This window comes from Magallana gigas, chromosome 9 (assembly GCF_963853765.1).
Source record: "Magallana gigas chromosome 9, xbMagGiga1.1, whole genome shotgun sequence".
In the NCBI taxonomy this organism is placed as follows: Eukaryota; Metazoa; Mollusca; class Bivalvia; order Ostreida; family Ostreidae; genus Magallana; species Magallana gigas.
In genome coordinates, this window is record NC_088861.1 from 49,778,477 (window position 1) to 49,804,764 (window position 26,288).

Consider the following 26,288-nt stretch of genomic DNA (forward strand, 5'->3'; position numbering starts at 1 on the left):
TTGTTTAAGGGGTCATCTCAAAGTTCGTTAATTTTTATCATAGGGCCCTATGGGATTTTGCTAGAAGTATCAATTTTGCACATTTTTTTTACATTTTTTTTAAACTTCTGCCCTAGGGATTTTTTTTCTGTTCTACATATTAAAGTTATTGCTAAAAGGCATCAAATGGCACTGGCGTCGGAAGCAAATTGAAAGTGGGGGGGCTAGACCCAAAATCATGGAAATCCTAATCCGTGGGGGTGGGGGGGGGGGGGAGTGTACCTATACTTAGAAAAAAAAATTACATAACCAATTTTTTTCCTCAAAATCATGAAATTCTTAATCCGGGGGGTGGGGGTGGGGGGGGGGGACTAGTATGCTTCGGAATCCAACTTCTCAGTCTTTTAAGGTCAACTTAGGAACAATAATCTTTCCTGCGAAAAAAAGTGTGGGGGGGGGGGGGGGGGCTGAACCCTCTATCATGCTATGTTTCTAATGGTTAGGTATAACTTTAGGTATAACTAGGGCTAAGCCCCCCCCCCCTCCCGGTTCCGACGCCTATGAATGGTCAAATAAAAAAAAACTTTTACCTCCTGGTTTGTTCCAGGGGTCTTATCAAAGTTGTTTTTTGTAGGCCCAATTTCCCAGTTTGTCAGATAATGGCTATTTTTTATTTGACAAAGACGGAAATGGTGATCTTTATAGTATTATTAAAACATTCAGACATATTTAAGTAATAAATAAATATATAACATCACATATTAAGAGTCATTAATATAAAATACATGGTTTCTGTCTTGAAATATATGAATTAAGCTATATTTAGGCGGGTTAAGAAAACGTGAGAGGGCAAGGCTTGCTGAACCCTCTTCACGTTTTCGACCCGAGCCCAAATATACTTATTCTTCGAGACATTTATGTTTATTCCACAGTATAACATTAATTTTACGCATCAGGCGAGCTATATTCAATAAATTTCGCTGAATATCTGCAGTTGAAACACTCACGCCATGGCATCAACAAAGCAAAAAGATGACGTCACAATACAAATGAAACGCTGCGCGAAAGCGTGCGTACTCGTTCTGTACTCGGCCTCCTTAATATTTTTTCGTGAATATTCCAAACTAAATATATCTTTTTGAATTATAATTTATGTTAGACCCCAAGTTTTTAAAATGTACTTTGTAAAAAATGAATGGCATACAATATCCAGACATCCTCTACATTAGCTGTCTCCGTTCCCAGGATGATGCAGCTCCTGCGGGGTTGATACGGACACATCAATGTTTATACGGATCCTGTGGGCTGATACGAATCTTGCAAGGCTGAAACGAATCCTGCAAGGTAACAAATGACTGAACCTGTAAGGATAATCCAATCATGCAAAACTGAAAGGATTCTGTAAGGATAGTCCAATCCTGCAAAACTGAAAGGATCCTGTAAATTAAATGATAATCTAATCCTACAAGACTGAGAGGATCCTCTAAGGATAATCTAATCCTGCAAGACTTAAAGGATTCTGTAAGGATAATACGAATCCTGCAAAGCTGACATAAGGATAATATAGTAATTATTTTAGAATTAGAATTAATCTAATTGATTTTCAGATATATTATACATTTATTGCATTCTCTCTCTCTCATTCTCTTTCTCTCTCTCTCCTCTCTCTCTCTCTCTCAAAATGATTGAACATACTGGTATTCATACAAGACTGGAATCATAAATAGAATATATATACTATGTATGATTATAGCTGTGAAAGAGCTATACATATGATATCTTATTAGAATTAGACGTCTGTACGCGTGCCAATACTGGGGGATTCTTATAAAAAGGATATTATAGTATGAGGACCAATACACCGACTGATTTCGGTTCTCAAACTGCGCATTTCTAAAAGCTTATCTTTTTTTTAATGCCAAAATTCTATTATATATTTCTTTTGTTTTTTTGTAGAGAACTTGGTTTTATTTGACTTTCAGTAATACATGTCTGGCTAGAAGCTTTGATCTGTTTAGGCCTTTGATTGCTTTACAGCGGGATTAAGACAGAGGCAGGAAAACATTGCTATAGGTAGCATTTAACAATGTATCAAATTGCAAGCATTTCGTTGGAAATGGTTGTGAAGAAACCAGTTTTAACTTTCTGAGATTTTTTATTGTCTGCTAAAGACTGGCTGCAGGAATTTCACTGATTCATCTGGTGTTTATATATATTGTTCCAATCCCTACTGCCTCAGATTCATTTAGCATTGCTTCTCTCAGAGAACCGATTTCTCATCCTTTACATCTGCGCTTTAAAGACATGATGTCAGTTTCTGCCGTAGGATGAGTTTTAATGGCTCCGTGATGTGCATCAGAAATTAAATTCCAAGACCAGAAAAAAAATGGGAATTTTCCTCCAGGGAACGCAAGAAAATTAATTTTCTGTGTTTCATTTTGGCTTCAGAATTCAAGCTTGTAAGTGATGGTGCTGGTCTGAGTAGTGTGAGAGTTTGTGACAATTGACACTTGGGTTTTCAGGTTCCGTCGGGAGGCAGGCGTGTGTATTGATTTTTGAGGCTGCCGTCTTCTGCTCCGATTCTAGGATGTTTATTCAATAGAGAAGAAGAATTATTGAATGGTTGCTTTCTGGTACAAAATGTAAGTAGCCGATACACAGGAATCTCCCTCTCTTGATCTGTCTCTCTCTCTATTACACACACACACACACACACACACATGGTCCTATATATATTGATTTCTAGGGAAGATGTACAAATAGATAATTGTTTTTTTTAACATTGAATTAATGTTCACTAGATGGTGGGTTATAATAAACAATAGGGCTCATGCTGTGTTCAATGTGCCGGCTGAGTTTTAGAGAGAGCATTATAGGGATGGAGTTCTGTGAAATCTTTACCATTTCATTGCTCTAATGGTCTTCAGTCATGTACATGTACCGGTAAGTATTGAGCACTGCTTATGATGTTAATGTTTGCTTATGGATTTACATCTCCCCTGATGATAACTAGGGTAATGTTTCATCATAAATACTGTTTATTCTTTTGTGCATGCACTTGTGTTGATGTAGAATATAGAATATATTTATCATATATTCATCAAATATTCAGGTAAACTATCCAGCTGTATCATTAATTAAAGGAAAATTCTTTATTCCATTGTTTTTCTGCACTGGCTAATGTAAAAGAGACAGGTTAAATAGATACGAGTTCAAATAGGATGAATTTAATTCAAACACAATTTTTATAGCAATTCACTGATGGGGTTAATCCCTATTATTTAGACCACGGCTCGACATTTAAAAGATGAGCAGTCCAAGGGTTAATGAACCTACATGCATGATTTGACATTGGACATTTTGAGCAAATTGAAGGTCAATGAGAAACCCCCTCTCTGAAGTGGTTAGGGCCATTGACCCTGCAGAATCTTGTAGGCGTGTAACTGGGACATTGTCCAGGGATGATAGGTGTAATTAATCGGACAGGATGGAGGAATGCAGGGTTGGTTGTTACCTCCAGGTAATCGAGGGCCTGATCAAACAACCATAGGTGTTTCCTGTCCAGTATAAAACCTGTACATGTACTACTGCCATTATTCATCAACATTTAGTGTAATAGTTAAATGCTTTGTAGGAGTATGTCCATAATAATATTACTAATGTAGATCACAACAATTAGTGGTTATAGAACTATGTTTATTAGGATATTACCTCATTTAAGGTGTACAATGATGTATGTTACTAAAGGAGAAGGATTTACATTTATCACTTTAGGTGTAGGATTTATGAGTATCACTAAAGAATAGAATTTATGTGTATCACTTAAGGAGTAGGAATCATGTACATCACTTAAGGAGTAGGATTTATGTACGGTATATCACTAAAGGAGTAGGATTTACATTTATCACTAAAGGAGTAGGATTTATGTACATCACTTTAGGAGTAGGATTTATGTACATCACTATAGAAGTAGGATTTATGTATATCACTTAAGGAGTAGGATTTATGTATATCACTGAAGGAGTAGGATTTATGTATATCACTAAAGATGTAGGATTTTTGTACATATCACTAAAATACTAGGATTTACATTTATCACTAAAGGAGTAGGATTTATGTATATCACATTAGGAGTAGGATTTATGTACATCACTTTAGGAGTAGGATTTATGTATATCACTTAAGGGATAGAATTAATGTATATCACATTAGGAGTAGGATTTATGTACATCACTAAATGAGTAGGATTTATGTTTATCACTTTAGGAGTAGGATTTATGTACATCACTTTAGGAGTAGGATTTATGTACATCACTTTAGGAGTAGGATTTATGTATATCACTTTAGGAGTAGGATTTATGTACATCACTTTAGGAGTAGGATTTATGTATATCACTTTAGGAGTAGGATTTATGTTTATCACTTTAGGAGTAGGATTTATGTACATCACTTTAGGAGTAGGATTTATGTACATCACTTTAGGAGTAGGATTTATGTATATCACTTAAGGGATAGAATTAATGTATATCACATTAGGAGTAGGATTTATGTATATCACTTTAGGAGTAGGATTTATGTATATCACTAAATGAGTAGGATTTATGTTTATCACTTTAGGAGTAGGATTTATGTATATCACTTTAGGAGTAGGATTTATGTATATCACTTTAGGAGTAGGATTTATGTATATCACTTTAGGAGTAGGATTTATGTATATCACTAAATGAGTAGGATTTATGTATATCACTTTAGGAGTAGGATTTATGTATATCACTAGGATTTTACATACCTTACTTTAGGCATAGGACTACATCACTTAAGGCATAAAGAGGATAACATCAATTATGTTGTAGTCTGCCATGTACTAATTTACTTATGTACAAATACTGGTACATCCGAGCATTGGTCAGTAGTAAATGATTATTTACCTTTACCTTAATTATCTTAATATTTGCAATCATTCTTTAAAGTCTGTCAGTTTAGTTAGAGTCAGTATCCATGGCACCGGTCAACTCAGGTGTAAGAGCAACTGAAAGAGATTCAGGACAGGCCTGGTTTGTCATTTCTTTATGTTTCTCTCTTCTGTTACCTCTATATAGGAGTTGCCACATATTGTTAACCAACTTTTATTAGCGTACATGCAAGAAAACATTGTGAAGAAATTGAAAACCTCAGCTCATTGCTATGAGGTCTTTAGAATTTGATTTTAAATTGAATTGTTGCTGTTTTAAATTTTTGTCACATCTGGAATAGAAATTCAATTGAACACTGTATTGGTGTTTGGGAGATGTTAATATCGACCAGACTTTGTGTGGGTTGGAAAGGGGGGCTGATAAAAAATTTATATCACTCAAAATTATTCTCACATTATTTAACAACTAGGTGAAATTAGAGAGAAACTAACTGTAAAAATTTTGTTAATTATTAGTTTAGCATTGTAAATGAAGCAAAACAATTTTATAAATCAATATAATACGAGATGGAAAGGAGTGTTAATGTACTTCAAACTTAACATAGGCGTATCAAAATATTTTTGATAAGTCTAGCCTCCCCACTTTCAATTTGCTTCCGACACAATTGCTTGAAAATATAATGCACTGATTTCAGATGTTTTAAATACCTCTATGTATGTGATTAGAATTTTAACAATAGCCCAAGAATGTTTGTAATCTTATCTACAGTAGACCTTACAACCTAGAACCTTCTAAAGATGATGATACCTGTTCAAACATCAAACACTTCCAATAAATCCAATACTTCTGTTTTTTTTGTGAATGAAGACACAATTCTTCCTTTTCTAGCCCTGTGACTTGTATTTGTCTGAGGAAGGTAATTAGTAACAATGAAATGGCTGAGAATCTTCATCCTCTATTGCCTCACTCAGGTTTATCTCGTCTTATCTCGAGTTATCTCGCAGAGGAAAGCAAAACTACAAAAAAAGTTTCTTTCAATAAACATTGGAGGAAATGGGGTTTATTAAAGTAAATATTTGATCTGGATCGGAGTAAGCCAGCTGTCGAGTAGAGGAAGATATAGACCTTGGTCTGTAATTGTAACCAATGAAATCTCTTGTCTGTACACTGTATACCGGGCCGTAGAGATCTACATTCGATAGCCCAGTAATCTAATTATCTCCCCTTAATTTAGTTTGTGATCGGGACTTGTGGGTAATTTCTGTGATTTAGATAATGTACAGAGAAATGGATAGGTCTGTTAGAGATGGAAGCATTGATGTGAAATTGTTCGGAACTCCAAGGGAAATTTAAGTGGGGCCAGGAGCTTCACAGTTGACTACCATAACATGTATATGTACTGTTAGGATTAAATCTACCTATTCTCTGCATATGACATACATTGTAAATGTGCCCATTTTTCATGGTTTAAAGGAGTTTATAAGAATGTGTCTTTTAAAAAGTGTGTTGGCTATTGTGGAGTAATTTATTTTTGTGAGCATCAATATTTCATGAATTGAAGAAAATTAACAATTTTGAGGATATGTAAAATGATGATAACTATATAAATCTGCTGCCACGTGTCTTGTTTCAATAAGCCCTTTATTGTGTGCATTGACTGGACAATGGTGCATTTCCATAAACTTTGTAGTCAATGATATTGATGAATTAAACCACTGTACTTATTAAACAAAGCAAATTAGAAATCCAGATGTTATTGAGCTGAAATGGAATCCAGCGATGATAATGATGAGGACAACTAGAGTAGGTATACTAGCTGTAGGGTACTGTGGTATGTTACAGAGAACTATCAATGATTAAGAATTCTATCATCTTCAGGAAGCGTGGCTCTGATGCATGATGGGAAACAAACTGTGTGCTCCGTTGCTGAGTAAGAAGCCGTACCGAGAGGACCAGTATCCATGGCAACACAGCAAAGACTCCCATCTTCTCAGGTAAAGCTTGCCATTGGCTCAAATCGATATAAACAAAATTGAATTTGAAAAAAAACCTTTGAAATATGGCTTTAACTTTTGATAAGGGATTGATTGATCAAATGATGCTTTACATCCACTCAAGATCATATCAGTCATATTGAGGTGCTGGTAAAGAGCTTTACAATATTGGCTCTATTTTGACAAAGTTGTGACACATTTTAAATTGCATGATGTTTTACATTCACTCATTGACAAGATCTGTTCTTCTCTCATTTTGAGATGTCACCATATGTTGATGTACAGTTTCCGATTCAGACCTATAAAGCAGCAATGGTCCTTCAATGTCATGTCAAGGCTGTATTTTTCAAGATCTTGACAAAAGGGATCTGAATATCCACTTATCTGTTTTTGCATGCCAGAAAATTTTGTGAGAGTTGGGAGAACATTGTCATAACAATTAAATTATTACTTGTCATAAACCAGTACTAGTCAGATGTGTATTATATATTTGTTTGAGATTATAAACATTGGGCACACTTATATACCAAAATTAAAGCCGGCCTTAAAAAAGTTTTTACTGAGCAATCATGAAATTAATAAAGTCAACACAAAGTAAAGTTGATTTACAGTAGTTGCTGCCTGTTTTTAGCCTCCTTGGTCTTTTCTACCTGATGATCAATCTGTTCATCTCGTGATGACAGCGTTAACAATCGTGTATTTTGACCTAGGCTCTACTTAGGTAAGTGTAATAGATAGAAGGAGAAATTCTTCAAAAATTCTACAGACAAAAGCATTATATATGCTATATTCACAGTGAAGATGGTGCTGTTTTGACCATTTATCAGTGTACTGGGCTGAAGGACACACTCAAGGAGCAGTATTCTGGCCTTCACATTATTCTGTCCTTCACATTCAGTAGTTTTATCTTAATGGCTTTCTCTGGTAGACATCTCCTGGCTCTGTATCCTTGCCTGCATTGGATGTAACAGCTGACATCTTTATTGGTTCATAATAATTCCTATCTATTGTTTACAGAAGTGCCTTCATCAGATTATGATTCAGATAGCATGGAATGAATGCTGTAGAAACTCTAGAAGTATGCTGCGTATATAACACCCAATAAAAAGTTCATTCCTGTTCCTCCCAGAAACACTCGGGAGCAGATGTTTTTGTTGTGAGCCGGTGGTTGTAAACAGTTGTGTTCACTCTGTGAGTGTCTTGGGGTCAATGAGAAAACCAATCTTTGTAGCAGCTGTCCAACTCTTTAGAGGTGTTAGCCTGAGGGAGAGAGTAATATGTTTTGGTTTTCTTTGATTGACAGAATACTAAATAGATAAGTCATGAAGTCCAGGAATAGAGTCAATTGCCATAGACACTGAATTTTTTATTATCAATTTCCACGAAACTTGGCATGTGCCAATTTTGTATTTGGATAAAAATTAAATGCACGCTAAGTTTGACCAAGAAAATTTGAAGTTATTCAAAGTACCAAGTATTAATGATAGATTTATGCAGCAGTTCTATATCCAGCAAAACAAAACCTCTCAAATCTGATTCAGCCAATATTACAAATTGAATTTGTTTGTTAATACTAGTTGTCTAAAAACTTCTAAAAAGAAAGATAACTCTGACATTGATTGATGACTATAGAATATAGACCCCCAGCCTCCCCAAGTATCATAAGTTATTGAATATGCATGTCTGTATGGATGTCCATTTGACCTAGCTGAGTTAGCTGGAGATTTCTGATGGTATGGGATAAACAGGGTAAGAGCATGGAGTTTGTTACAAGATGACTCAATGGACGGCTTCTAATCCGATCGGGGAGGAATTTAAATTCCCTTAAAAATCTAAACCAAGCTTAGTTCTCAATAAAGGAGGATTTAACCAAAAAGTTATGAGATAAAGATGTTTGGACAGTTGTCTAAAATCTGTGTCCTCAGGTAACGGGGAGGGAGGGTGAGAGTACAACAGGAAACCTTACTGAGGGAATAGAAATACACAGGGCTGGATGTAATGATCAGTGATGACCGGAGCTAACACATCAACATGAAAATCCGATATCAACAGATGTGAAAGGAAAAAAAAATGTGTGTAATGATTTTTGATCACTCCTTATATGACATCAGTCTGAGAAAATGTTCAATGGCATTGATTTTGGAATAGCTGTCCCAGTGAAAATTAACTGAGCAATCTGTGACAGCAGTGTTGTAGGGTCAAGGTCAGAGATCCAAGGGCCCTGTAATTGACCTTGAAAACTGACAGGATGTTATGATATTTCAAATAAATGTTTTTTTGATAGAATTTTCTTGGGATCGAATTGCAAGATTTTTTTTGTCTTTTGCCCAAACCTGTAGTCAACCTGGTAAATACAGATACATTAGAGCAGAACTGTAGCTGGGGGAGAAAGTGATACATTAAATAGGAAAAGAAGACGTTGTTTGATGTGTGGAAGATAAAACAACAAGCGAGCTGACACGGCTGATCCTGGTGTTATACAGGCAGTTATACTCGGGGATTCAGTCTCCGATCTCTCACATCAGAGCAGAAACACAGAAAAGGAATTTAATTCACAGGTTGATTGTTCGTTACAGAATAACAGACCGCAGCCAATCAATTATGGACAATTAGGGGAAAAAACTATGGTTTGAAATGTTCAAGGCTTGTGTTTTCCTTTTCTGATTAGAGGACAGGTGGTACTTCAGCTCTCGGTTCTGAGATACTAGCAACTTTCCAGTTTATGAATGAAAACTCTGTGTTAAAACTGTGAATATTGGATCATAATTGTCCTTTAACTTTGTGAGAACTTTGACCTTGACATGAGGAGACCCAAGAGCAATGTCTGCAGTCAGCTGTAAGTATCAATTATTGGGGGAGGGGGGAGGAGGAGGGGGAGAGGTTGGATGAAATGGAGAAGTGAATGAACATCCATGAGTGAATGCTTTATGCCCATGCCCAGGTTTAGGAAATTTTTCCAAGAGCGATACGAGAGTTAATTTTGTTTGCATGGGGGATCCAGGCTTATTTTCGTTAATTTACTATGTTACTCTGGCAAGGGGTGGGGGTGGGGGTGGGGGTGGGAGGAGGAATCAGACCCAATCTCTCCTCTCCTCCCCCCCCCCCTTACCAGTATTTCATGGTACAATAATGCATACAATTGGATTGGATGCACTTGATTGTTCTTAGAACTTAATTGATAATCATCTCCTAAATCATTAAAGTTATTGAACATTAATACATATGTAGATATATTTCTCATTGGAAAAATATGTTTTCTCCTCAAAGAATTATGAGCATGTCTTTGTCCTTTTCCCATGGGAATTGTTGGTCACTAATCCCGCGGTGCATCGGTTGTTTTAGCTCTGGAGATATGCGTACGTCATTAGAGAGAGATTGTGGAGTTGTTTTTAGAATTAAAAGATAATCTGCATGTTAGCTTCACTGGTAAAACTTACAACGTTCTATCACTGATGTAGTGCTATACAATCAAGAAAAAAGCACACAGGTCGGGACTGCAGATGGAAAAATAAATGTGTAGAGAAGTTTGTTTCAAAGAGGTCAGTTATAATTGTCCTCTAAAACTTGAAGTCCATCCAACAAGTTACTGTATAGCTGTTCACTAAAGGTTGTTCCATGCAGTTGATCATTTCCTTTACTTTTAGTGATTTTTTAGCAATTTAAATAAAACACATACTTGTCAGAGAAACACAGTTGAAATTAAAAGGGGAAAAGACCAAAAATAGAACCATTTTAACAAGAGCTTAGACTTTTGGTAGTTGTGTCAAACAGCATTGTGACGTAGGCCTGTCTATTTCATTGTTGGCCACTCAGCCATGGCTCTTTGAAATCAACAAGATTTGTCTGGCTTTTGAGCAAAGACTACCCAATCAGTGTATATTTTGCTTGAAACATCATCATTTTTAACTTGTTTTGAAGCAAGAAATAGATAGCTACGTCCTACTGAAAGTCCAAGCTCTTGTTAAAATGGTTCTATGTCATCTCTTTTTACCCGTTAGAATTCACATATGACATTTCTTTACTGGTACTGGTTTTTGCCTCATTTATCGATGTATCAAGCTAGATGGGGCATTTTTAAAAAGAACTTCAGGGATTTTTTTTCAAACACATCAATGAATATCTTTAGAACTCATAAGTTCAGCAATGTGATGTAAGAATATCTTGGAGAGGAGTGTAGCAGTGTCCCCCTGTCTAAATCTGACTTTCTTTTAAGGACATAAAGTCACTGAAAAAAAAGACATTTTCTCCCCCCCCCCCCCCCCACATCAGAAGGTCAGTGATTCCTTAGCTAGGTGATCAGTCAGTCTGTTTCTGTTCAGACCTTGTAACAGGAAGTGACTCTAGCATCAGTCTCCATGGAATTCAGCAATCAGTTTCTGGTAACAATTTCAGCCATACTGCCTGATTGATCGCCATATCAAAATATGTTCACTTATTTCAAAACACAAAAGTCAACCCATTTAAATTGATTTTCCTCCTTCCGATAACAAAACAGAAAATTGAGATCAGTGGACGACAAGCTTCATGGGGTGTCATCTTGTTACAAGAGATACAACCACTCGAGCACCATCTGTTGCCATGGAAATCAATGGCTCCCTGTTGTCATGGCGATCAATATGTCCTGTCTTTTGACGAGCATTGATCTTCGTAAACACAGTATTTGTGTATTAGCCAGGCTGTATGATTGTCATAGAACTCTCTTTTCTGTCAGTGAGGAGTTTTTTAAGCGTTGCCGCATTCCATAACTCAGTGTCTCGCGTTCTGACTTCTGGTATTTCAGGAAGTGGGAGGATACTTTAATTCCAGGTACTTGCCGTCAGTGCAAGCTGTTTATTTGTCTGCCAGGAACTCTATTTATAGCAGGAACAGTTCCTGATTTATAACTGTCCTTTGTAGTGATGTTTGGAAAGAAACCAACAGCTATACTAATCTATCTTGCAGCTTTCGAATGCTTGAATGGTGCAGCTGCAATTAAAAGGAAAATTTAAATATAGGCGCAAAAAACAAATTTCTCTTTATGTTAAATTTATGGGTACACAGCTGATCAAATCAAGTAGATTTGGGGACAAAGAAAACTGCAACATTTATTCCCTTGCTGCATTTGAGTTTTGAGAATTTTAATGTGAAGTTATTTCTTTTATATTAAAACAAATATATGAAGGTAATTTTTAAACCTTGGTGTTTGAATCTATCTCAGGTGATAAATGACTCTTGTATTAGATTTACAGGACTTTGCATGATTTTAGTATGTTAAAAAAACTAAATATAGAAAATTGCCATTTTATTGTTTTTGCTATAAAATATTTAAAGATTTCTTGATCCTGTTATTTTTTTCGTTTGGACAGATTGTGGGCCGAGATTTTTCGAGTCCATGGCGACGGGGACTACATGAGATGGGAGCGAGTGTCGGCTGACGTCGTCCCGATCAACATCTCGTGTATCCAGGACACGCCCTGTACCGTGTTCCAGGTCACCGCTTACAACAAACACGTGGAAAAAATCTTTGATGTCAAAATCACTCAACCAGGTAACAGAGTTCTCTTCCTTTGAATCAAAGTCAGATTTCAGAGTTCTCTCCCTTTTTATCACAGTTAGATTTCAGAGTTCTCTCCCCTTTGTATCACAATCAGGTATCAAGAGTTCTCTCCCTTTATTTTATAGTCAGGTTACAGAGTTCTCTCCCCTTTCTTTCAACAGCAGTCACCAAAATTCAAAATTTTCAAATCAGTCAACTCAAAGATTGTTTCTCAAATCAAATCCTGAAAAGAAAAGTATGTATGAAGTTTGATCAATCTTAGTTGGTGACGCCAGGGCCTGGCAGTAGAGTTTAATTTTTCCCTGTTTAATCCCTTTTCTCTCCATGCCCCCTTGATTGCACTCTTTCACTGTAGCTGACCAATTTAATTCTCTTTTAGTGCCAAAGCTACTGATATTGTTATAAGGCCCATATAATTATAAGTTATTGCATAAAGAGAGAAAGAATGGGGACGGGGGTCAGAAAAAAGAGGAAATCAAAGATATTTCTTGTTGAAAAATCAGCAACAAAATGGAATTTTTGAGGCTATTTGGAATTTTTTTGTACCAAGCTTTGTTTTATCTACCTTCGACTAGACAGAGATGAGAATAGATAAAGATCTAAGAATTATGAGATGTGTATGGAGATTCCCAGAAATTGAAAACATTGATACCAGATGTAGCGAATCTAATAGCCCTGATCTACCTCTTATCTACTGTGTTACAGATACCGTAATCCGGTGAATATAATACGCACTTTTTTCCCAGCATTTTTTACCTTCAGAAAGGGGTGCGTATTATACATCCCTATAGGATTTGGGCATATTTTTTCCTAGCTGAAGCACGGGGTATCATACTGCCGTATTACCTATGCTGTTCACAGACAGAACTGATACCCCGCTATACATCGTAATATTCCTTCATTATCACATATATATTACTATGTGACCCCTTTGTTATAGCATGTAATTAAAGAAAATGTACACTTTAAGTCTGTTAATAAATAAACTGTTTCAAAATGGCCTTTAAAAATTAATTTGAACTGCCTATTCTTTATCTCCGTGTACGCCGCCATTACAGCTGTTATTAATAGAATGCGGACTTGGATGGCCACGTGCTATTTGACGCCGATCTTTGAAAACAGCTTACACATCATTTGGCTCATTTTTAACCATTTTCATTTAATGCTAATTAATTTATTGCAAATAATTATGAATATAAATGATTCTATAACCTATTCCGTTAATTGAAGCCATTGAAACAGTTGTGGTTCCCCACCGCTAACGCTTGACACCTTGGGTATCTCAGACACCCCCTTAGGCTATGTGTACTAAACACAACACAATTATTTGTGCATATATTTTATTATGTTCCAGGCCTCTAATTGATCGCTTTGATCGGAGTCATTTAAGAATTTAATTACATGTAGGTCCGTTATCTCCATACCTGTACATCGTCCGTTTTTCACTTCACAGGGATTGTAATGACTAAACAATTATATCACGCTTGTTAAAAGTAGTTGATTTTATTTACGGTAGAATATTTAATACTAGGTCTATTAAAACATTGATTACGAAATAAAGATATTACCACGATGCATTAGTTACAATAAATCCGTATCTAAGAAAACATTGATACCAGATGTAGCGAATCTAATAGCTCTGATCTACCTCTTATCTACTGTGTTACAGATACCGGTAATAAATAATCTCTGTAAATATACCTCTGATTTACCGAAATTACTGTATTACCGAATTACTTGTGTTTATAATCTCTGTTTTTACATCTGCTGTACACAAGTCAGCTGAGGTCGAAGGTCATGCTTAGTGGTTCATGTAAGGTCATGTTAGGTCACATTCTTGGAATCAATGGTTATAGTTCAGAATGAGAAACTAAGCTTCCAGATGTCTAAACAATGATCAGTACTGGATTATATTCTGTAAATATTTTACAAATTGACTGATACACATAGTTCATTCACAGTTGTGTTCTGAGAGTTACTTCCCCTTACTCATAATAAATCAATCTGTCTACATTCTCTGCTGATCAATCAGTAAGGAACTGTTACATTTATTCCTATGTAACTTTTGATAGATGATGTTAGTCATAAATAATTTAGCTAATCAATGGGAAATAGATTATAGCATACATATGCAGGAAAAGGGTTTTATTTTTGTTTTGGCTTAGAAATAATTTGAGTGTTGCATAATGCTGAGTAGGATTTGAATGTTGGCTTTTGTGAAAAACAAGAAATAAAGATAAGATCAAGAAAAAGTTTTCTAAATGTTTCTCATTTATAACTGAAAAGTTCAAAGCAGGCCTTGGAATGAAAATTATTTTCTTGATTGACTGTAGATACAGACATTATGTTATGTACGCTTGACCATGAAGGTAATTTAATTTTCTAATTCACACCTGTATAAGGGGGGTGCTATAATTACAGGTAGATTACAGTTAAGTACCTCTATTAACGCCTTACAAGCAGATAACAAGGATAACTTGCTATATATAGACAGCAGACAATACACATATATGGCAGAGGCGTGAAGCGGAATGTTTGTAACTCTCGCTCAGAGCTCCCGTAAAGAAATCTGACCCTGTGTCGGAGCCAAGTGGGTTATGTAATGTGTAAATATAGGGAAGTTATCTGTCCATTATCATAGAAGAAATCATTCATCTGTGAACACAGACCTCGTCATCTCAAAATGGGTGTATTTAATGGCATGTACATGTACTTCAATATAATGTCATTGAATTTATATGACATATCTAGAACACTGAAGAAAGGATAATTACGGTATTTAAATTTGCGATCAAGCTAGTGGGTCGAGGAATTAGGTTACATGTATTTTTCGATCAGTTGATGGTCCACAGTTTGATATCTTTATAAGACACAGTAATCTTCATCTTTCTCAGCTGATATTTCTCTGTAGTTCTGGCTTTTGTCTGAAAGAATGTTAGATATGTCAGTTATGAAGAGAAGCAGGAAAATATCGGGCCGATTGTCTGTATCATTCATCAAAGAAAAAGGTGACCTAGGTTTAATCATCTGGACGAGCTCTGAGGAAACTGACTGTGTTACCTGTATATTACCTGTGTGTTACCTGTGGTTATACCTCCAAGTTACCTGTCAATTAAAATAGAGGGATTGTGCAGTTCTGTGTTAAACAGAGGATGTTAAATGGTCCATGTAGGAGGTTGACAATACAATGTATCACTCCCCCCCTCAAGACAAATCTCTCACTCTTAGACCCACTCACCTGAAGCAGGTGAAAAAATAAAGATCACAGGTGGGACGTCAAAACTTCCGGATCACTGGGAATTCCTGAGACATTTTTATCTCATTCAAGTCATTCGAGTCACAATTTGAAAATTTGAAAATTTAAATGTCCAGACGGCGATGGGTGAGATCGGCTTCTGTTTGGGGCTCTTTGTGAGTGATTGGGTTTTCTGAATTCGATCAGCACCCATTGTCTGGAGGTGATAGCGGATTAATGGGCTTTTATCAAATCCATAAATGGTGGCGAAAAAACAACAAAAACATTGCTGAAATTTTTTACAGTCATTGTGTCAACAAAGGCCCAAATCGACATGCTAGTTCGTTAACGCAGGGTTAAATTAACCTTGTTGTGGATTTTAATTATAATTGGATGTTCCTTGATAAGCATTGAAGTGAGTGATTTGGATGATATTATTTGAATTATTTTTAATATTCCATTAAGTCTTTGTTTATTACCTGAAGGCTTCTTCTTTTTACGAGAAAGTCAATAGGTAAACAAAATATTTTTAGTTTCTTGAATTCTTTCCTTGTTTAGTTTAAATCTTAAGTGCTTGCTTTATCGTCTAAATCTTTAGTAATATAACTCTTTTGTAAATGTGTTGAAGTATAATCATTGTTATAAACTGATGTGTTAAACAATTTACTCAGGATATCGAGTTTGGTGTAACATTCTGACTTAGTTTTCTCTTTCTTTGATTGATTTGGGTATGTATATAGTGTACAGTCCTCATAGCATTTTACTTTGATTTAATTAATGAGATTTCAGTAAAACAAAACTAATCCACATATATCTAAAAATGCCAACATACATGATACTGGAATTCTAAGTTTGTAAATTATCATGATGTATTAAGCAGCTTACGTTTGTTTGATTTTCTAAATTAGAAATAGTTTTAAGTCAAGGAAACTTTATATACCACCATTGTTTTCCTACAGAAATCGTTTCCCTCTGTTAAACCTTAGAACATTTTCTTTGTTGAAATGGAAAACCCTAATTTTAAATTCTGAAATTTGCTATGCAGTTTAAATTTGAAAAAATCAGTTTAAATGCAATTCAGAGCCTGACAGTACACACCTGCTAGAGGGTATAACATTGAGAGGTCTGTGTTGGTCAGGGTTTTTAAGGTATTTGTACTGACGAGTGTTACAGCTATTGCTGTATTGTAAGTGGTTTCTTGGTATGTGTTTTAGGGACCATTATCTGCCCCGCCACTGAGAGCTTCGTCCACTGGAGAGACACGACTGATCGCTGTGAGTGGGGACTGAATTTCACTACCCCTACCGATGCCCAGCGGTTCAGGGACTGTTGTACTGTAAGTGGAGAGAGAGACAGACAGACAGACAGACACAGAGAGAAAGAGAGAGAGAATGAAAGAGACAGAAAACACGCACAAAGAAATAGAATTAAGACAGACTGATAATGAAATAAAGAATTAGTCCAAGACTATTACAGACAGAGAACAGAACAGAGAATGACAGAGAAAACATTCAGAGAGAGAGAGAGAGAGAGAGAGAGAGAGAGAGAGAGAGAGAGAGAGAGAGAGAGAGAGAGGGAGAGAGAGAGAGAACCAGAAAGATAGGAAATGGAAGGGGAAATAAAGAAAGAAAGAAAAAAAGAAAGACACTGTTTTTGTGATATTAAAGTCTGAAAATTTTATATTCATACAATATGACTTACCACTATATTTTGATAATCATTTTGAACAATGTTTTGTACAGTATTTTTAACATCTGTTTATTTCCAAAATAAAACTCTAACTAAAATAATTAAAAGAAACAAAAATATAAAACCCTAAAAAAGAAATAAGTTGTATTTATATACACCATTTGATTTAGAATCTAGAGCTGGATATAGATGACTGTTAGGTGTACTTGTGTAATTGTAACATTAGGAGTTAGTGTTAGACACTGAATGGTCATAAAGTGTCGGCGTTTGGTGTTTGAACTTCCCTATATGTTAATGAATCATACGTTTATAGGCTTTGATTGTGAGATTTTATATTCTTGTTTATTCACAGAACCCCACCCAGAAATTCTCTCGGAAAGCTAACTCAGCCAGCTCTCTGAGATTGAGTCCACCCAAGGTGAGATATCTCAATATCTCAATATATTAACATGATAATTTGTGTTTATTAATTGATGATGCATATAAATAACACTTTTTTGTAGAATAGAATCATATGATTTGTTGAAGCAAATTTTTCACATACATATGTACATGTGAGTTTAAAAAAAAAACAACATAATTTGCTAAAAGATGTCAATATACTTTTATTAAGAGATTCTGATATTATCCACATAAATCTAGCTGTTCACATAAATCTAATGATTCCACAGTACGGTATAATTGCTAACTCTCTGTTTACTTTACAGAAGTTGAGGGGCAAGGACCAGTCTATCTCCTCCCCTAACTCCCCCACACACTATCACTACCCTAGCAGTCAGCCTGACCTCAGAGCCAGCACCACCCATCATCACCCCCACCACCACCACCCAACACATCAACAGGAGGCAGGGACCACCCAACACAGCCACAGGTCAACGTCCGCTCCCTACCAGCTGTCACATGACCCTTCACATGGTCAGTCACATGACTCTCTGACGGACAAGAAGGAGCGAGCGGCCACCATCCCCCGGGGTCTCACTGAACCTGCCCCGGAGCTTCAGACGTTTAAGCCAATAGGAATCCTCAAACCACCATCGGCTTCCTCCGTTTATGATAATGTGACAGGTACAGACAGGAAACCTTATTCTTTAAAAAATTGAATTTTGAATTTAAAAAATTTGAAAAATCTCTTGAAAACTAAAAAAGAGGGTTGGGTTATATTTTTTCCATGGAAAACCTTGTGGGTAAGGAAGATGATTCAGTGGGTCATCATCCCCCACTGAGTTTGTCTAGGGATGCTAAGGCCCAAAAATGATTAAAAACTCAAACTCAGTGAATAAAAGCAGATAGATCTTGTCAGGCTAAATGTACAGCAATAGATATTTATCTGTTAAAACCATAAGTGTACCTTCCATTGTTTGAACTCAACATCAAGTAGAGACAGCTTTTAAAATGGAAGCTTCAGTAGTGGTAACCAGGCTCCCTTAAGAGGTGTCTGCTGTCACATGCTTCTTATTGAGGAGGACCCATACATTGGATCCATCACAGCATGTTACATATTTCATAAAGAACTAGACATTTGCTGGCTAGCTCTTCATCATAGATATTGTATGAAGCATGGATTTTTACTGCATCTGTGCAGCTCCAGGGAAATAATGATCAAGTTGTCTGTAAATATCATTAATATTTCAATCAACTAAATTTAGTTCAGCACTTAATGCATATTGCCGTTATCAATTCCCTTGTTAACGCAAGATGTGATCAACAAAAAGTTTCACTAAAAACTGAAAATTCACATTTCATCTATTGAATAGGTGCTGTGGTTCTACGAAAAACAAACAACTCCCATGATGCATCACACAGGAAGTCTATGCCAGCAGCGGTGTCCTTCGTGGACCACAATCTGTTAAGTGAAGCGCGACCAGCATCGGCCATTCATTTCACCCACAAGTTTTACCAGACTCAGGAGAGGGAAGATTTCCGCCCAGGAAACTCTGCTCGGAGCAGTGACAGAGGGGAGATCTCAAAAAAGTCCACCCGGCCTGTCCACATAGAGACCGCTTTTATTGGAGACAATTCTTCTGTGACCTTCAAAGAGGATCAAGGTCATCAGGTTTCATACATTGACACCTCTACGAGGGTTGTGGCACCAAAACCAACGCGACCTGATCCTAGTCACCCTGGTGCTTCCTCTGAGTTCACACAAGGTCATACAGGTGAAGAGGTCAGATCATCACCTTTGACCCCTGGAGCAGAGGGTCACCAATCTTCTCTGTGTGAAAAAAGAGAACAGGAGACTGAAAATTTTCAGGGGGAACATTTGAGTGAAGGAGAGAATTACGGAACATCAGGGCCGGTCTACAGAGTGTCTGTGAGCGCTACAGGGGTTAACGGTGCTCTAACTGTCTCCAGGTCAAGGTTATCTGCATCCTCCTCGGAGTCCCCAGAATGGCCTTCACCTCCAGAACCTTTGACCCCCATGACCCCGCTGACCCCTGACTGTCAGGTGGAGTTTGACAGTGACGTGTTAAAGCGAATGTTACAGTCGCTACCTGTGTCACCCGAAGACCCAAACACCATGGATCACGGCTTCCATGACGATCCCAATGCGTCACCCAAATCTAAAAAATCCGGACTGGCTCGAGCAAAGAGCCTAAATACACATGATAGAGTAAAGAAACAGAAAAATGAAAATCAAACCTCGAAAAAAGGGGATCAAAATCGGACGAGTTCTTACTTTAACAACAACAATAATTCAAAGTCTCGACAGACTCGCCTCCTGATCGAGGAGGAGCTGAGGTTACGAGACAAGTGTGTGCGGGACAGTTACGGAGCGGAGAGCTATCCGGACAGCGGGATAGGCGGAATGTCCGTGGATAATGCTGGGAGTGTCTGGTCAGGAAACAGTAAGTTGTCCAATCAAAACTCATGTTACAACTGACCACTCATTGCCTTCTGATCAAGGTTTGACAGTCTGTTAAGCGAGTTAGATTTAACAGTATTATTTATATCATTTAACATTGTAAAGAGAGAAACTGTATGAATGCAATACCGGTAACTCCCTTCTTGAGAAATCTTTGGAGTTTTCAATTAATGCATTGTTTAAATGGTGGGATATTCCATACACAGTGTCTGTCTTCTGATAGATATATCATATATATTTCTTGTTAAGTCAGACACAGTTGTTTAATAATACCATACTCCAAAAGATTTTTTACATCATGCAATCTAAAGGGGGAAAACTATGGATCTATCACTTTTAGATTGTTATCAGTAACATTTTGATTTGGAATTGTATAAGTGTGCCCATTAAAATTGTCTCTCATTCTCTCTCTGTATTCTCTGTCTCCATTACTCTACCCCTCCTACGCCCCTTCCTTCTCCAGCCTTAACTATGTCTTAAGATCCATGCCTCATCCAAACCATACCCCTTACTCAATAGTATATCACTTCCCTCTTAATGAACAATATCCCCTTGCACCCTGCTGAACTTAATCCAATGACCCCCCCCCCCCCTCCCTAGCCCTCTCACCCCCCTGACCAGTATCGTAGTGTTGGTACCCCCTCTGACACCTGCTGTGTAGATAAGATTACCTGCCTTTCACCTGTTGGGGGCAGCCACTCAGGTGAACAATGTTCACACCTGATGTAATGTGTGTGGACATTCACTGTTTGTTTGTTTACTCTGGACATTCCGAGCTGATTGTCAGGGGTCGGTCTCTTAGACTTGACCGGTCCAGGGGAAACTGTGAGTGGACATTTAACTCCAGAATTACTGACTTAGGCCACTAAATCAACAAACAACAGTACAGGGGTCATTTTGTCCCAGGGAGTCTATTGATGTCTGAGGAATTCTTAGGGTCTGGGAAAATCGGTGCATGTTCTGGCAGTGTTATATTAGTTCCATCACAAGGGCTCTCTATCGTGTGATGTCATGTATGTTGGAGTGTTTGAGCTGACAGAGCTTTGTGTCATATTGCAGAAGATTTTGCTCTTCTGGAAATTTTAAAATTGTGTTGTGTGTATAGTGACTAGTCCAAAGACAAAGACGGTTGAAAGAGACTGGTCCCTATACAGCCAACAGATACCCTAACATCTGTGGAGTTACAGAGGAAATTTGTGGATTCATTCTGAATGCTACTGAAAATATCACAGCGAATCAGCCACACGTAGAACCTTTATTAGATTCTTTAATGGAGTAATTCCCTCAAGCTGACAAAGAATCCGGCGTGTGATCCAATCCTATTTGTGGATGCCCGTAGTTCACATAAAGCCGCCGACTTTTTTGGTATTGATTGGAACCGACTACGACAGAGCATAGAACTGGTCACCACGACATCTCTCCCTGACCCCCAGGATTCTCTCACCCTGCCGTGTGGGGAACAAGCCAGTGGACGGTGACAGGGAGACAGACAGGTTTACGATTGGTCAGTGTTAGGGCTCTAATCGGCCATTTATGACAGGTAGATCTTGTTACTGCTGTTTCTTGTAATGAGGAATGAATGTCCCGCGTAGTGTCTACATGGTGCCTATTCTTGGATAATGGTGATGAACTATCAGTGCAAGGTGTGAGAACGGCAAAAAACCTCCGAGCGGGAACGACAAAAAACCTCCGAGCAAGGACCTCTCTGTATGCTGCATAAGACGTTTCATGTATTAGTGACTTTCAGCTTTGGAAATTTTTGAGTCGCATGCAATAACGGTGTTCATTGATTTTAGTGTGCAGTTGATTACCAGTTAATTGTGCTTTAGACTCGGGACGGTTTTTTCAATAACTCAAGGACAGTTAGACACGACAAGGGAGGAATTAATTATGCCTCCCAATCAAGATTGTAATATGAAGTTAAAATATTGAAGTCTTTCTATAGATTTTTTTGTGCATTTAAAATTTGTCCATGATGGATTCCAAATTCTATGATAATGCCTGAAATATTGTGTGAATTGTTGACACGATGATCAATTTATTGGACTATCATCTCATCAGCTCTACAGTAATCAGAGTGAGGCTTTGTGAAGAAACCACTAATTATTCTGCAGTGTGGTAATGTCATCAGCTACTAAGCTTGATTGGACAATTAGATATCTATCTGAAGTGATTACTGGGATTTAATTAAACTGTGATGTCGTTTATCTGTGATGTCATCGGACTATCATCAACAATTACAAAGGATAAATGCATCTTATGAGATCTGTTGACTTTTTGTAAACACAGTCAGCATATTTAAGTCTTAATCGAAGCATCATCTATCAGAACTTATGGATTCAAACAAATTGTCTGAGATTGTAATTTGTGGTCAACATTGCACATAATCTGAGATCATATAATTATAAATAGGAGAATGAATGAACAATTTTGTGACCTTCTACCATTGAATGACTTAAATTGTATGCTGAAGATTTCAATAGAAAGCAACATATAAATTCATAACTGTGACCTTTAACCTTTGTGTTGCCATGGATATCATTGGCATGATTCTACGAAGATCTTCCACCAGTTCAGAACAGGGTCAGTATGATGATAATGATGTTTGGGAGGAGGGGGTTGTGGAGGGGATGCATGGGTGATACTGATGTGGGGGAGGGGGGAGGGGGAGGGGATGCATGGGTGATAATGATGTTGGGGAGGAGGTGGTTGTGGAGGGGATGCATGGGTGATAATGATGTAAGGGGGGGGGGGGGTTAGAGATGGAGGGGGGTGGGGCTTATGTAAAGGTTGAGTAGTTCATTTCACATCAGCAGATACTATAGTGACATCCATTGATGATCAGAAAAATTTCAAAGTGCAGACCAGTGCTTTAAATGTAGGTGAGAGTTTTTCCTTACTCAGGTGACAAGGATTTTAAATTCCACTTACATTGAGCATTTATATTGCGACTTTGAGAAGCTCTCCAGAGTTATACATCTTTAAATCTCTAAGTATGCAAGAAATGGTTCATATACTTGTATAGATTGTAACAGTGTAGTGTCATTCATTGATGATCAGACAAATTTCAACTCTGCTTGTATGCCAGTACTTTAAAGTAGGTGAAAGTTATTCCTGACTCAGACGACTCAACACACATAGGGTATTAGCTGCATATAGAGAATTAAGCTCTCACGAGTTGTAGATCTTTAAATCTCTGAAATATGTACTTCACATCAAGCAAGTAGAGATTTTAACTGCTTTTTTGAATGTTTAGATATTTTGAAGTGGTACATGTACATCTATTCACAGAAACAAAAAGGTTCATGTACATGTACAGAAGGTCACCAACTTATCTTTACTCCTGTCCACACTCTCTGCTCCCCCACCCCCATCACTCTTGGACCTCAATACCCCTCCCTTTTTTTTTAATCCACATTTTTTCCCACTCCCCTCCAATGCACAAAATGCTTGGGATTTATTAACACAAGCTCCCTGCCAGTCCTTATCCCAAATAACTTCAAGTTTCCCTCACTATAATATTTCTCCCCCATCTCCTTCCCACCCCACAACCCCAGGCTTCCTTCACCCTACCCCTTCTCTTCCTTCCGACGTTAATGAATTCTGTGACACATTGGTGACACATTTATAAGATGTGTTTTTGATGTCGGCCAATGATGACGGCTAATTACCCCCGTCCCCGTTGATTTATGCCTGACCTTTACGACCTCATTAGCCAGGTATGATCAACATGCATTACCTAAAGGTAAACAACACACCTGTGATTACTGCTTGTCACCTGTGTCAGCTAGGGATCAAAATCTTAAAGAAAGAGTAAAAAAGAAACCCATTGTCCCAGGGGGGCTTTTGATCAGCTGTCTCAATAATGTACAAATACTACTTGAGAGTAAATCAACTCTTTGATTGTAAATTATCACTGTTATGAGGGCCAGAGTTTCGGGTTATGATGCAATGATGAGTAAATGTCATAAATACTGTGCAGCACTTATTTTGCCACCTGATTGTCTGTGATACTTTGATCACCTGTATCAGTTCATGTACAATCTACTTGAGGGTAAATCAACTCTTTGATAGTATAAACTAGTTATTATAAATGTTTTGTTTGTTATGATGTAATATTTGAGTAAACTGGTGAACTTACTGCATTATTTTGCAGCTTGATTGTCTGTAATACTTGCACTGTGTTTTGGAGTTACTTAATGATCAGTTTCTGTCAGAGTGTTTCATGGGTCAATAACTACCTGCATTGTGTGTTATACCAAGGTGTTGGTGTAATTAAGTGATTAACTTAATGACTGCTAATTTGTGGGAACCAAGTGGTTTAGTTGTTGGTGTTAACACTACGGCTGTGTAATAATACAGGGTACACAGGCCTTCTCTGGATATAACTGTCAAAGTTTGATGGAGATCAGGAGGGGAAAGTTCAGTTCCTTGAGATAACTCTAGTTGTTGGTGTGGGAGTATTGTTTATGTGTATCAGGGAGGGTGTTCACTGGCCAGTGGTCAGGCTGTACTTGTGTCACCTGTTGATTTATCTCACCTGTCTCACCTTGACTCATTTATGATGGGCAATTACAACGGTGCAGTCTGGGAACCCAAAACTTAAAAAAAAAAACCACCCAGGCACTGCTAATCAAGGACATTGCAGCACTGGGGCTCATTGATTCTTGAGTTTATGGGTAAACCTTTAGAAGACTGCAGGTAGCGGCATCTTACCTGTGGCACACCTGGCAGAGATATAACTGTAATATATTGTCACCTGTGAGCTGAGGCCCTAGGTGTGCTGCGATTTCTCAGCCACTGTCCTCTCGTATACGTATATTCCTGCTTGTCCATTGGGTGGTGAAATGTGGCTGATGGATTAACTGGAGTCGAGTCATTTGTTACTTACCCAGGTGATTTAAAGGACACAGTGTGAGGGACCATGATGATGGATTATCAGGTGTTAATACCCCTCCACAGTCAGGAAAAGTGAAGCTTGAAGGAGTTGTCAGAGACTTTAGTGAGAGGTTTACCGTTAAGTAAACACCCAACATTGGAGTGCTCAGATCTGCTTGCTTTTAGGCCGACAAGGAAAGTGGCCGGGGATTTTATTCTTTCAGATTTTTACGACTTAATTTTAAAGGCGTGGACCAAAAATTGCAACTCTCCCATTGTGTTTGGTGTTGTGGATAAATTGTAATGGATTATTATACTTTCACCCACAGCTGCAGTTATCAGAGAGAGAGATTACTTGTAGATGTTTTTATTTGTGCATGCTGTGTTTTGCTGGGGTAAATGTTTGTGATCGAGAGTTTGTGAAATAATTTCCCATGTTGACCTGAGTTGTAAGTAAGCTGATCGGTAACTGACTCGTAATATCGGACAGAAACTTGGAAACAAAATCAGCTCCTTCCAGCTCGCTGGCAACATCAGATGGGTGGATCCCGAGTTTTTCAATACAAACTTTTGTGAATTTATCAACATTTAGATTCAGAAGAAATCCTGACCCATTTAATGAGAGGAACAAACCCTTTTTTGTTGGGGAGGATATAATAATACTCTGTGCCGATTTTATATCAGAGGAAATTGGTGTCTAAAGGTTTTTTTATACAACCTGGAGTTCTTTATTTTTAACATTTTTTTTTTATCAGAAGCATCTCCACAGCAGGGGTATGGACATTTTTACAGCTTTGCCTCCTGGATTTTAGATGCTTATTTTTTGTTAGTCCAGCAAGAAATCCAGGATTTTTTGTGCTCAATCTCGCCCGTGTGGGGAATTCTTTATCTCTGGTCCCTGTGATCTGTGAATCCGTTCTAGAGGGGGGCCAACATTTTTTTAAAATAAATTTTGTGCGGATTTTATAAATAAATTTTATCTACTTAAGAGAGGTGTATTTCCTCCCAGTGGGGGATCCAGAAGTTTGTTCTGAAGCTATAATTTGTGTTTTATCTCCCATCTTTATATGTCTTAGCTTCCTGCCTATAAATGATGCCCTGATTAATCTGGCGTGACCTTGCATATGACCTTGAATATCTCCAAATCCCGATAAAAATCTCCAGTTCTGGGAGCATAGAATCAAACGATTGGAAGAGCGGA

General features: G+C 37.5%; 1 protein-coding gene across 9 annotated transcripts in view; it reads left to right on the forward strand.

Annotated features, from left to right (window-relative positions):
* Window positions 1–2,218: 2,218 nt before the first annotated feature.
* LOC105331449 (protein still life, isoform SIF type 1) overlaps window positions 2,219–26,288 on the forward strand; it is a 48,250-nt gene continuing 24,180 nt past the window's right edge. For 3 of the 9 annotated variants that reach the window (XM_066071660.1, XM_066071665.1, XM_066071666.1), the window contains exons 1-7: window positions 2,220–2,621; window positions 6,771–6,886; window positions 12,232–12,413; window positions 16,872–16,993; window positions 17,699–17,764; window positions 18,054–18,411; window positions 19,101–20,192. In XM_066071660.1, coding sequence (XP_065927732.1) covers window positions 6,789–6,886; window positions 12,232–12,413; window positions 16,872–16,993; window positions 17,699–17,764; window positions 18,054–18,411; window positions 19,101–20,192 — 1,918 coding nt within the window. In that variant the 5' untranslated portion in view covers window positions 2,220–2,621; window positions 6,771–6,788. Of the gene's footprint in view, window positions 2,622–2,782; window positions 2,923–6,770; window positions 6,887–9,348; window positions 9,723–11,554; window positions 11,693–12,231; window positions 12,414–16,871; window positions 16,994–17,698; window positions 17,765–18,053; window positions 18,412–19,100; window positions 20,193–26,288 lie in introns of those variants that run through there. The other 6 variants (XR_010709404.1, XM_066071658.1, XM_066071661.1 and 3 more) reach the window with 5 other exon arrangements.